The sequence below is a fragment of the Piliocolobus tephrosceles genome, chromosome 5 (genome assembly GCF_002776525.5).
Source record: "Piliocolobus tephrosceles isolate RC106 chromosome 5, ASM277652v3, whole genome shotgun sequence".
In the NCBI taxonomy this organism is placed as follows: Eukaryota; Metazoa; Chordata; class Mammalia; order Primates; family Cercopithecidae; genus Piliocolobus; species Piliocolobus tephrosceles.
Genome location: NC_045438.1, coordinates 53,555,990 through 53,569,961, shown reverse-complemented (window position 1 = coordinate 53,569,961; position 13,972 = coordinate 53,555,990). Strand labels below are relative to the sequence as shown.

General features: G+C 40.1%; 1 protein-coding gene across 1 annotated transcript in view; it reads left to right on the top strand.

Annotated features, from left to right (window-relative positions):
- Nucleotides 1–13,972, top strand: part of SYNE1 (spectrin repeat containing nuclear envelope protein 1) — a 524,167-nt gene that overhangs the window by 235,879 nt on the left and 274,316 nt on the right. Inside the window, exons 44-50 of the mRNA XM_026454397.1 lie at nucleotides 930–1,031; nucleotides 3,779–3,982; nucleotides 5,297–5,504; nucleotides 6,374–6,486; nucleotides 8,114–8,319; nucleotides 9,435–9,590; nucleotides 13,562–13,853. Coding sequence (XP_026310182.1) covers nucleotides 930–1,031; nucleotides 3,779–3,982; nucleotides 5,297–5,504; nucleotides 6,374–6,486; nucleotides 8,114–8,319; nucleotides 9,435–9,590; nucleotides 13,562–13,853 — 1,281 coding nt within the window. The remainder of the gene's footprint in view (nucleotides 1–929; nucleotides 1,032–3,778; nucleotides 3,983–5,296; nucleotides 5,505–6,373; nucleotides 6,487–8,113; nucleotides 8,320–9,434; nucleotides 9,591–13,561; nucleotides 13,854–13,972) is intronic.

Below are 13,972 nucleotides of genomic sequence, written 5' to 3'. Positions count from 1 at the left end.
AGTCACAAAGATGGGTTATTTATGTTACCCACTGTCCATGTGACACACTAGCTAATAAAATCAGTGAATCGGATTCAGCCCAGTGCCCACAGGGCTGTTCCCGCTGCAGTGTAGTGGGTGTAGATAAGGAGGGAGATTCCTCAGTTGCCTGGCCAGCTTCTGGAGAAAGCCAGAGGGCCTGACAGCTCATCATGTCTTCCATTAAGGAAATTCCCTTCTGAGTTGAAGGCATCAGTAGGTTTGCTAGTGTCCACAAAGCACCAAAATACCATTTTCGAGAGGAATAGTTTATTAAATGCTCCTTTGTGGTCTCAAATAACTAATGAAGTTTACAAGCCTCTCATTTGTTTCATAATTCTTTGATCATTCTTTCCTCTTCTTTATGTTACTGTTGGTACAAAAAAAGGCAAAATATTATATATCGATTTCTTAATGAATCTGTTTCTCCTTTAATATCCTCTAAATTTTTATTTAAAATGTTTTGTTCATATTACACATAGCCTACAATAACTAGGCACTCCTTGTTAGGCACTTCAATACTTGCTTTGAAATGCTTCTTCAAGAGTTTCATGCTGCCATAGTAACTAGTAATATTAAAGTTAATGAATAAACGACACTTAGTTTATTGAAAATCCCCGCTGACTCAAGACTTTGGATCAGTGTTTAATTTTTTTCCAGCTCTTTTTTTCCTAATAAAAAGGAGTGGAGAGAAAGTTCTGCACACTCCTTCACATTCCCAGCGGAAGCTAATTGTAACATTTTCCACGTTTCTACATCATGACAGCCCTCAGAAAAATGAAACAGATTTTATGTTTTACACTGGCTTAAAGTTGGGGTATTTTGACAAACTTAGCTCTTCTTGAAATTATTAAATGCCAAATATAGCATGTCAGTGTTTTTCATTAGTTATGCTTCTTCCCTTTTGGCAGTCTGAAGTTAGAAACAAAGCATTGAGATTGGAAGAACTGCATTCCAAAGTTAATGATCTGAAAGAATTAACTAAAAATCTAGAAACACCACCAGACCTTCAGGTAAGCATTTTGTAATAACTGCTAGACTTTCATCCGTTTTGTAATAACTACCATATACTAGACTTTCTGTCTCTGTGTGTGTGTGTGTGTGTGTAGATATATATCATCTATATATGATATATATATATATATATATATCTCCTTTATATGTCCTCGATGTTATCATCATCACCCTAATTCCAAGGAAACAAGTGGATCATATCAGACATGGGGGTCAAAATATTAATATATTTTCACATTCTTTGGGCCAGTATTAATAGCATATTTCTAACTTGAATATTATAATAAGGGTAGTTCTTTTTTTTCCTATTGAATTTCAGAAGCATTATCAGCCAGGTTGCCTCATGGACCATTTCATGTCTAGACAGGAACAGAACCCCCCCTTTTTTTGGTGTTTTTGATGTTGGTTGGTTGGTTGTTTTTTGAGACAGGGTCTCACTCTGTCATCCAGGCTGGAGTACAGCGGTGCAATTTCAGCTCACTGCAACCTCTGCCTCCCAAGTTCAAGCAATCCTCTCACCACAGCCTCCCTAGTAGCTGAGACTACAGGCATGCGCCATCATGGAAGGCTAATATTTTAAATTTTTTATAGACAGGAGATTTCACCATGTTGCCGAGGCTGGTCTCATACTCCTGAACTCATGCAATCTGCCTGCCTTGGCCTCCCAAAGTGCTGGGATTATAGGTGTGAGCCACCACGCCCAGCCTAGAAAGCTCTCTTATGAATGTTGATATTCTTATATTTTCCTAATGCTGTTATTCAATAACTGAGTTTAGAGGGATCACCACTGTAAACCTCCCTTCATGGCCCTTCAGATGGCACAAATCCACAAAGCAGGCCGGGGTAGATCAGCACTGGTCAGGACACCTGGGCTATTTCAGGGCCCAAGCCCTGGAAGCATCCAGCATGGTGGGTCTCTTTGGGCTGCCAGCTCCACTGGCTCCAGACTCAGGATTCTGCTGCATCCCTTTAGCTTCTGGATGTGTTACTGCTTTTGTCAGTTCTCTCTACATTTCCTTTCTTCTTCTTGTGCCTTTGTCTTTGATTTGCTGCTTTGGGTCAAGCAATCAATCTAGTTCATCAGTTATGCTTTTGCTCTGACCTGAGACTCCTTGTTCATCAGTACCATTGGGGATGATATATATACATGCACAGGAATGCTAGAAGTTTCATGTGAAGTAAGGAGACACAAAGGAGGTGCTATTCATATGTAAAAAAGATAAAGAGTCCTTATGCATGCCACCTGTGTTGGGGATATCAATGGTTCACAGTTGGACTTTTGCAGAGTTGAGGCAGGATCTTCAGAGAGAGTTATTGATGTACTCTAGTCTTCTCTTTCTTCCTTTATCTCTCTCTCCTTTTCTTTCTCTCTCTCTGTGTCTCTCTCTCACACACACACAAGTGTGCACATACACACACCCCATGTATACTCAAGAAAGTGTGAGGGGGTGGCTTACCTTACCTCCAGCAGTGCCACCTGGAGAATGGGATATTTGTCCCCTGTATTTGGCAGGCACGGGAGTCTGATTTCTATCCCCCCAAGAATCCTAAAAGTGACAGACAGGCTGGCTAACTGCTGCTATATTTGCCAAAGGATAAATGATGGCTTGGGGAGACCTGCTCCTGAAGGTTAGTTGGAGGTGAATGCTAGAGTGTGACCTCTGGCCCAAATGTGAACCAGGAGAGGAAAAGAAAGGAAGACACCATGGATGTGAAGATATTATAGGTCGTCTAAGAAGGCTATCTGGGGGATAAACAGACCTTAGCAATGAGAAGTTAAAGAAAGGCCTACAGGCTGAGGAATGAGAAAGTAGCCAAAGAACAGTGCACTGTCGCGTTTAGGGAACTTCAGTGGGAAGTGCAAGCATGAGAAAAGTCAGAAAAACCCACAGACCAAGGCCTATGGGAGGAGGAATGAATGCTAAACCTTGTCTGGCCTAGAGGGCACAGATGCCCATCCAGTGAGTCAGAACCCCTCACCTGCCTCCTGCCAGTCCAAGCCTACAGGAGAAAGACGCCTTACACAGGGTGGCAGAATAGAAATAAAACGAAGGAAGAGAAAGAAATATTTACTCCCTTCCACACTATGGGCCTCCTGCTCCCAGCAGATCTGAAGTGCGGGTAAGAATAAAAGCCTTCAATTTAAGTTCAAAGTTTTCATTACCAAATAGGCCAGGATGTTTGAATTGTGGAATTGAGACTGTTTTTCAATGTATAGTGACTGTATGTCCTTTGACTAACTAGGGGGCCATAGAAGTCGACCCTCCTGAGCTATATCATCCAGGGAAAAGAGAAGAACTAGCCCCATTGAATATTTTAAAGCAACAGTGGAGACAAAAATAAAATTGTTTTATGATAAACTCCTACAGTGGTGTTTGCCCCAGACAGTGTTACATCTGAGCAGACTACGGGTGTTTCCAGGGAGAATCAAGAGCAGATTTTTGGTCACCACCTGGGAATTTTCAGTAGGTCTAGCTCTGCTTTCAGAATGCCCTCTCACATCTTCCCTGGAACCTCAGTTAGAGCTGCCACTCTCCCATCCAGTGTTAACACAATCCTTCCTCTTTCTATTTGCCTGTCACTTCATATGTTTGGCAACTGTGTCCACTGATTTTCCTTCTTGTAAAGGCATGTTAGCATTGGAGCTGGCTTCCATGATGAGGCTTGTGTGGCTTTGAACAATTACATGAACAGAATTTCTACTGAATGAGTGGAGATCTTGATGAAATCTTGTTTGGTTATTTAGTTTATAGAAGCACACTTAAGACAGAAACTGGAGCATGCCAAAGAAATAACTGAAGTAGCAAAAGGAACCCTGAAGGATTTCACTGCTCAAAGTACACAGGTGGAGAAGTTTATTAATGACATAACAACATGGCTCGCAAAAGTGGAAGAATCGTTGATGAACTGTGCCCAAACTGACACTTGTGAAGGATTGAAAAAAGTCAAGGTAGGTAATAAGCTATCATTAAGTGCTTCCCTTCGAATGGTGATAGTAGTTCTCTTGTTTTGTGGTGACTATAATAAAAAATATAACCTCTGCTCTCAGTTACCCATATGAAACAGCAGACCAACTTATTTATGACATTGACCACAGCAAAGTAAGCAATGAAGAACTGAATGCAGGTGTTCAGAAATCAAAAATGAATACCTTGAAAATAGAAAGCATGTGTTGCTGTAGCACCTGCTCATAGTCTACGCTTGTTTAAAGTTTTTTTTTTTTATATAAAAGGGTGGAGCCTGTGGAAGAACTATTTGACTTCCGCAAATTTTCAGACTTGAGTATCTGATAGTTTTTCGTCACTTAATTATATTTATTGGCCACTATGACTGCTTTCATCGAGAGAATGTATATTTTTTGAAAAAGAAGTTGAGGAAACATTACATTTCCATGTTTTCTATTTTTTTATTTTTATTTTTTGAGATGGAGTCTCGCTCTGTCACTCAGGCTGGAGTGCAGTGGCACAATCTGGGCTCACTGCAACCTCCCCTCCCAGGTTCAAGTGATTCTCCTACCACAGCCTCCTCAGTAGCTGGGATTACAGGCACCCACCACCATGCCCAGCTAAGGTTTGTATTGTTAGTAGAGATGGGGTTTCATCATGTTGGCCAGGCTGGTCTTGAACTCCTGACCTCAAGTGATCCACCGGCCTCAGCCTCCCAAAGTTTTGGGATTATGGGTATGAGCCACCTCCTGGCCCATTTTCATGTTTTCTATCCATATCAATAGATAACATTCCTAATCAGCTATCTGTAGAGGACATGCATTAAGTTGACTTTTCAACAGATGCATTTGTTCTCTTTTAGCATATTTCCTTACTGTACTAGAAACTGAGGGTTTTTTTGTTTTTGTTTTTTTTAAATTAACTACTGGTGCTTTTGGTAAGCATGTGACTCTGAAACAAAGTTCAAGTGTCTCATTGAAGAATGTGAACTGTGATGGTCTCTAATCAACTGATTAAACCCAAGATCATAGAGTGGAATCTATAAGGACCTATTCAGTTTGCTTGAAATGCTAGATTACACCTTATCTCCTAAGTACTTCCCAACAGCTGTTTGTTCCCACGGAGAACTTGGCAAAATTCTGAAAGAATCAATACAGATCTAGTACAAGTACTCAAAAACTTGCACCAAAATGTATACACCACGGAGTGGATTCAACAATATCAATTTCAGATTGTAAAAAAGTACCATAGTGAAGTAAATAAATGGAGTATTTCTCTCAAGTTATGAATATCCTTCATAATCTACTTTTATTCTGTAGGATATACAAAAAGAACTTCAAAGTCAACAAAGCAATATCAACTCCACCCAAGAAAATCTCAATAGCTTGTGCCGCAAGTACCACTCAGCTGAGTTAGAGAGCCTGGGCTGTGCAATGACTGGTCTGATAAAGAAACATGAAGCCGTGAGCCAGTTGTGCTCCAAAACCCAGGCCAGCCTGCAGGAATCTCTGGAAAAGCACTTCAGTGGTGAGTTCTGAGGGGCCTTAGCGTGAGAAGTTTGTTTCCGAGAAAGAATCCAAACCAAATGCTGCCTAGAAACTGCCAGCAAAAGTTTGAGGAAACTTTCCAGAAGGGTATTATTTCAAATTCATTTGTGCTTTGTGATTCAAGCAATAGAAGTGCTGTGCTGGAGGCTCTCACACTATGCAGAATTTTTTCTTTCTTTTTCCTCTTTTTCCCAAGAAAGCAAGAGTCCACTGACTTGATGATTCTGAATTTCATCTGCATTTTCTCTATATAGCTCGTGTGTGTGGAAAATTACTTCCACTGTTCAAGTGGCCAGCAGCCACTGTCCAAACAACTATTGAAATTTTTTATGCTATGATGAAGTGACACAATAAACTTGGATGTTGGAAGAAGCCATGAAACAGGGGCAGCAATAGGGGACAGGAAATTGCCTGTCCTGTGGCCCTGCCTCTGCTTTCCACACAGCTGTGCCTGACATGGATCTATCATGACTCCCCAAAAGAGAAGGTGGTTCCTCCCTTTGCCATCAAAATGGCTTTAATGTCCCTGGAGCATTTCTCTCCTTGCACTTTTACATATTCAGGCAATTAATTATTTTTCTTGACCAAAAGAAAAAACACAACAGGATATTAGACATTCTAGGAATATACATTTCTTTTTAGTCTTTCCTCTGAGATAACTTCTCAGTTCTACCATGAACATTCATAGATCATACTGTATTACTTTATTATTTTCTTTCTGGAATATTTTGTAAGGCAGGAGGAAATGAGCTAAAGGTCAGAAATAATTCATTGTGGTAATGCTGGGAGCCCATTCAATGTTTTGGATTTACTCCTGATTTTTTTTTTTTTTTTTTTTAATTTCAAAAGAGTCTATGCAGGAATTCCAAGAATGGTTTTTGGGAGCAAAGTCATCAGCAAAAGAATCATCAGATCGCACTGGTGACAGCAAAGTTCTAGAAGCAAAGCTCCATGACCTTCAGGTATAAAAGCTGACATCCTTTTTCTTCTTCCCCAAAATGTACTCAAGTGCCTGCAGGCAGACCTAAGTTATCTCATTTCCCAAATCTTATCTGAGCCAATCTTCTCCTCGTCCCTAACAGAATTTGGCTGATTGAGTCGGAAGGAAATAGATAACATGATAAGTATATTGAGAAATAAGTTGGGGCTACACAATTTCCAGATCCCTTTCCTCTCTCTTTTTAGCCTGTTGACAATTCTTTGGAGTTCATTCTAAAGTAAACTTAGTTTTAATTTTTATAACAATAAGAGTATAATAATTATATCTATGTTATATGACTGTTGTGGAGGAGTTTTAAAAAGAAGAAGAAATGGTTTGTGTTTTTTAGTACATTATTGTCTATATTTAGAGATAGGATATATTCAAATTAAAATAATAGATATTACAGGTTTTATAGGTTTTACTGACTGAAAATGTATGAGCTCAGGAAGGAGAAGGCTGTGGTGAAGTACAGTTAAGAAATGATTTGCAGAAGAATAGGCTCAAGTTAGGTTTTGGCCAAGCTTGTCAAGTGGCTAATCTGAGTAAAGCACTGTGTTAAGTATTATGAAAAGAAATCTTTTTTTTTTTCCGAGATGGATTCTCACTCTGTCACCCAGGCTGGAGTGCAATGACACGATTTCAGTTCACTGCAACCTCCTCCTCCTGAGTTCAAGTGATTCTCCTGCCTCAGTCTCCCAAGTAACTGGGATTACAGGTGTATGCCAGCATGCCCAGCTAATTTTTGTATTTTTAGTAGAGACGATGTTTCACCATGTAAGCCAGGCTAGTCTCAAACTCCTGACCTCAGGTGATCCACCTGCTTCGGTCCCCCAAAGTGCTGGTTACAGGCATGAGCCACCATACCTGGCCAAAAGAAATCATTTTAAAAACTAATGAGAACCATGAGGATTTTGTGACTAATGGGGAATTAAAATAATGTTGATAATTCATTAGATTAGAAGTTACGATAGAAAGATTGTTATAGTAAAGGAAGCTGGTTTTGCAGGAGGTGTGGAGAATTCAAATGTAGAATTGTCTTTTAAGCTTGAGATGTAACAGACTCCACAAAGAAATGTCTGAGTAACGGTTGAGATGCCACTCTAGAGCTCTGGGGAGAGGCAGGGCCAGCCCTGGACTCTGGAATTCTTTTGCTTTGTTGAAGCCCTGCCCAAGCATAGATTTTCCAAGAAAGAGATGCAGACCAAGAAAAGAAAGGACCTGAGGATTTTGTATGCAGGATGGATCAGGGGAGGGGGCTGGAAGCAGCTAACCAGGTAGAGGATCTGACATGAACCCTGGGAGATAGTGGAACCTAGACCATGTTGGTACAGTGAGAATGGGGAGAGACTTGAGAACAAGACCTTGGTGAGAACATCCTCGGTTCCAGCTCAACCTTGTTTACACTAAGTCCTCAGTGGTTCCAGTGGCTGGCTGACACCATTCTCAATGAGGAGCCTTGGTTGTATCCAATTGTATGCATCATTTTTACTCCAGCCTTGTTAAGCTTTTTCCCTTTGGACTCTGTTTTTCTTCTCCTGCTCTACTATTTCAGCTCACAATTGTAATGCATAGTCCCATGCACCTATTACCTTTATTTCCCGAAACAGAACATTTTGGACTCAGTCAGTGATGGGCAGAGCAAACTTGATGCGGTGACTCAAGAAGGACAAACATTGTACGCACATTTGTCTAAACAAATTGTCAGTAGCATTCAGGAACAAATCACAAAGGCCAATGAAGAGTTTCAAGCATTTCTGAAACAGTGCCTTAAGGATAAGCAGACTCTTCAAGACTGTGCTTCAGAACTTGGAAGGTAGGTTATGTTAACAAACATACATTTCATCATACACCAAGTGTGTTTTCACAGGCTTAGAGAAAAGAGTCCTGTGAATAAACAAATAACGTTTGACACTGTGAGTTTAAATTATAATAAGCTTTGATCATAAACACAGGTTGATACTAGGACAATAATCAATTTTTGAGACTCTGAAGTTGTGACTTGGCTTTTTTTTAATGTAGAGAAAACCAACTATATTTACTAGTAATTGAAAATTATATAAATGCATATAATTTTTATTTATTTGATTCACCAATGTATAAAGCTCTGACACCTCAATTTTTAGATTATACAAGGCTTTTCCTTGTATGCACTTCATTTGGGATAGAGTCATAGCAGAAAACAACGATTAAATTCTGTAGATCTAGATACCAATAAGGAATACATGTCATTATGGTGAATACACAATTAGAAAGGGAGAAAAAGCCACTTATGACTGGGGTGAGAAAAGATGTCAGTAGAATCAAATTGCCTCTCTGATGCAGAATAATTTGCCTGACTCTTGTCCAGCTTTCTTGGAGAGCTTACATTGTTTCCAAAACTTAGAGCTCTTGAGCTATATTTGAAAATCCCTTAAGACACAAAGACACAGAGGCCATTTTCCCTTGTCTTCCCAGGGCTTCCATTGCCCTACTTATTCACTGGCCCCAACTCAAGGGTCTTTGTAGTAAGTCACGAAATTAAGTGCACATTGACATGGGAATGTAATCTTGTTGGCAATTACCAGCTATGAAATCAATTCATATCCGTTGGCCCCAATTCAGGGGTCTTCATAGTAAGACATAAAATTAAGTGCTCATTGACGTGGGAATGTAATCTTGTTGGCAATTACCAGCTATGAAATCAATTCTACTAGGTGAGATGATTCTTTCACTGCTTGGATCTCGAAAGAAATTGTCATGACTGTCCCTTTGTTATTAAAATAAGTGATAATTTGGGTGGGTTAGTTGTTAAGTTTTGTTTTGTTTTAGTAACTTGAACATTCATGAAGTCTTAATTGCCATTTAAAAGACATTGTGACCCCAGCTATTAAAACTGATTTATCATAACAAACATGTAAGAATTTCTCTAAGGCATTTTCTTTTCCTTAGCTTTGAAGATCAGCACAGAAAACTGAACTTATGGATCCATGAAATGGAAGAAAGGTTCAATACAGAAAACTTGGGAGAGAGTAAACAGCACATTCCTGAGAAGAAAAATGAAGTTCATAAAGTTGAAATGTTTTTGGGAGAACTGCTGGCTGCGAGGTATGGTCCAGAAATGGAACAGGTCCTTTAACTCTTACCATGTTTTAGACTAGTTGGTTGGTTGTTTGGTTTGGTTTTGATTGGTTGGTTAGTTGGTTTGTTGATGGTGGTTTGTGCCTGTCCTTGAATGTCTGGAATACAAAGGATCATGCTGCACTCTTTGCAGCAGTGCAATATTCTGGTGAGAGTGCAGGATGGAAGTAAGAAGCTCATCTGCATTCCAGATCCAACTCCTGTTTGTTCAATAAATTGGGCAGGTCACTTGTCTCCTGTCACTCTTAATTTTAGCCTTTAAACATTGTGTTAATAATACTGTGCTTTCCTATCTGGAGTTATTTTGAGGATTAGTTAACATAATGTGAAGCTGATATGAAGGAAAGAAAACCACAAATTCACACTGACTGTAAAGATAAAAAAATGAGTGCTGGCAGGGCACAGTGGCTCATGCCTGTGATCCCAGCACTTTGAGAGACCAAGGTGGACAGATCACCTGAGGTCAGAAGTTCGAGACCAGGCTGGCCACGTGGTGAAACCCTGTCTCTACTAAAAATACAAAGATTAGCCAGGCGTGGTTGCTGGCACCTGTAATTCCAGCTACTCAGGAGGCTGAGGCAGGAGAATTGCTTGAATCCGGAAGGCAAAGATTGCAGTGAGCCAAGGTCACGCCACTGCACTCCAGCAGTAGTGACAGAGTGAGACTCTATCTCAAAACAAAACAAAAACAAAAAAAGAAAAGAAAAAAGAAAAAAAAGCGAGTACTGTATATGTCAATTTCCATATGTTATTCACACATTTCAGCTTCCAGTTTCATTTCCCACCCACTCATCCTTTAATCTTAATAAACTGAAAGGTATGGTCAAGTCTGACTTTCTTTGTGGTCCCTTTTCCCAACTACAGTATTTATCTCTTCATTGCTTTCCACTGAGAAAATATTTCTGGCTCCTTTCCCAGGCAAAGTTCCCCCATCTGTGCTTTTGATCCTACCACACTGAGGGCTTTGCTCCCAAATTTGTGCTCCACCTCTGGCATTTTCAGTTGCTTGCTCTCCTTTGGAAGATAAGGCACTTTCCACAGGGAAGTGCAGCTTGGCTTTGGCTCCTTGGGCTCCTTAACTGTCCTCTTAAAGAGCCAGTGCTTTTATGTGAGAAGCAGAGGAGGATAGCACCCACTCTACTTTATCAAACAAGTCAGAAACAATCGTATTATAAATCATTCTACTGTAAAGACACATGCACGTGTATGTTTATTGCAGCACTGTTCACAATAGCAAAGACTTGGAACCACCCCAAATGCCCATCAATGATAGACTAGATAAAGAAAATGTAGCACATATACACCATACAATACTATGCAGCCTTAAAAAAGGATGAGTTCATGTCCTTTGCAGGGACATGGATGAAGCTGGAAACCCTCATTCTCAGCAAACTAACACAGGAATAGAAAACCAAACACTGTGTGTTCTCACTCATAAGTGGGAGTTAAACAATGAGAACACATGGACACAGGGAGGGGAACATCACACACCGGGACCTGTCAGGGGATGGGGCGTTAGGAGAGAGATAGTATTAGGAGAAACACCCTAATGTAGATGATGGGTGAAGGGTGCAGCAAGCCATCATGGCACTTTTATACCTGTGTAACAAACCTGCACATTCTGCACATGTATCCCAGAACTTAAAGCATAATAATAATAATAATAATAATAATAATAAAAAGAAATTCCATACTTCAGATCATAGTCATTCTCTGTTTCCACTGAGTCCTCTTTTTAATAAAACATGCCCGGTAGTCCTTGTCTTGAAAAACAAACATACAAACAAATGCACAAAAGAACCCATGCTGATGGCTACTTGGTGTTCTAGTTTGATGTCTGCTATAAATTGTCCCTGAAAGACATTGGAACATCTCTAAAAGCCCTTACTATAGTGTAAGCTCTTCATTTACTCTATGCACCCTAATTTCCACCTATGAGTTTCTCAAAATCAGGGACTTAAGATCTATATCATTTCTATTCATTATCTAGTATGGTTCCAGAAAAATACAAAATGTTCACTGAATTAACAGAATAGCATTATTGCAACCATATAACTTTCTGAAAACTACGTTGCACTTAAATTTTGCTTTTTAATTGTTGACTCGTGTCTAGATACAATATAACACAGCCAGACGTACTTCCCTTCTTCCAGATGTTTTAAATGGCTTTCCATCCTCTCAGCTTTTATTTCTTCTCTATAGACTGCTCATTACCTTCCTCTGTATCTGCTTCTCCTGCCATCATTACACCAAAACTGCATTAGAGAAAGTGGCCCAAATATACTTCATCACCAAATTCAAGGTCTTTTATGTTCCTCATTGTTTTCTAATAATTGCAACTGTTTTGGCATTGATAAGCATGCAATCCTTCTTGCAGTTTCACTGTCTGATATTCCAGGACCAGATGCTAAGAGACCTTAGGTGTGCTTATTTCTGGATTCTTTCCCTCCAGCCTGGCCACTTCTGCAGACAATCCTAACACACTTTTCTGGTCACTCAGGTTCTCCACTGGGCCACCTGACTTCTTTCACTGGCTTGCTGCTTGCTCCTCCCAGTCTTCTAGATTTCTTTTCACCATAATATTTCACTACTTGAAATACCCTGTATAAAAGTACCTCAGTTTAAGACTCATTGAATTTTTATGATGCATTAGCAATTTATCTCATAATAAGAAGGGAACTCTTTTCTTGAATTATTATTTAACTCACATCATTGCTTAAGCTACCTTCTTGTCTCACCAAACAGGTAACAGGTATAATAAATGTCTTTTAGAGTAGGTGTTATTTTTATTTTATTTTATTTTATGTTATAAGTTCCAGGGTACATGTGCAGGATGTGCAAGTTTGTTAAAGAGCAAGTGTCTTGTTGTATAACTCTTTGCAGATCTCAGGGTGGCCCATAGGACATATTTGTAGAGTAGCCACTCCAAAAAAATTTGAAACATTCAATTTTCACGAGAGATTTGCTTTGTGTTCTTTTTCTAGTAGTCACAACAGTTTATGTTAAGACATCTCATGCTACTCTCTGGTATCCTGGGCTTTTTCCTGGTAAATGTGCAGATAAGAATTCAGAACTCTGTAAAATGGGAATAAAACCAACCATGCCACATAGTGATTATGTTTTTCCCTTGATCTAATTAGCATGGTTCCAAATTAAGATGAGCTCAATACCCAAGATATAACAAGAAAACTTGTAAGCACTCCTACAACGACTTTTTGAAAGAACATTTTTTTTTTCCACTTAGTCTCTGCACAATATTGTGTTGGGTCTTGGGAACATAAGATGAGTATAATGGCCCTGGCGTTTAGAAAGTGAAAGCCTTTTGGATTGAGATAGTTGGTATACATGGCGATAGAGCAAGACAAGGAGCAGAGGGCACAAGGAGGTCCCACACTTTCCACCCACCCTGAGTTGGGATGCTCCTGAGGATATGATGCCTGCACCGAGCTTTGAACAGGCAACTAGGAATGCAACAGTGCTAAGCAGAAGAGTTTTCATAAAGGAGGAATCTCCGTGTAGATACAAGACAACAGCGGTTTTGAGAATTTCAGGGAGCTTTTTCATCATCTGACCATTAAATAGGAATGGAGAGATGCTACAGAGAAGCCTGGAGAGGCAGCTGAGCCCATTTTCTGAATTGAATTTCTGGAAATACGGTAAGTAATACGGTAGGCTCCACCACTGCTATTTGGATGCAGGCACAGCACAGACTGAGTGGTATCCCTGAGTGGGTACTGACAACATTAGGAGAGAACATAAGAGAATGAAATAGCCAGGTCAATTCCCAGCGTCTTTATTTAAAAGGCATGTCAGCTATGAGCCTGTGTCTGGTTACTGCTCCAATATCAACAATCGTTTTTTGCTCCCCTGCACTCCAGAATGTCAGAATTAATTTTCTTTTCTTTCTTTTTTTTTTTTTTTTTTTGTCTTTTTTTCAGAGAGTCTCTTGATAAGCTTTCCCAGAGAGGGCAGCTTCTGAGTGAAGAAGGCCACGGTGCTGGGCAGGAGGGCCGCCTGTGTTCCCAGCTCCTCAGAAGCCACCAGAACCTACTTAGAATGACCAAAGAGAAACTCCGGAGCTGCCAGGTTGCCCTTCAGGAGCACGAAGCCCTGGAAGAAGCACTGCAGAGCATGTGGTCCTGGGTGAAGGCCATTCAGGACAGACTGGCCTGTGCAGAGAGCACTCTGGGGAGCAAAGACACCCTGGAGAAACGGCTGTCACAAATACAGGTACATGCGACACCAGCCAGACACTGACAACTGCTGAGTGTTAATTTGATTAGATTCACAAGTGCTTGTGTTGTGTCCTACTTGTTCTGTAAGCCTCTAAATGAGGATTGTGTGGGCAA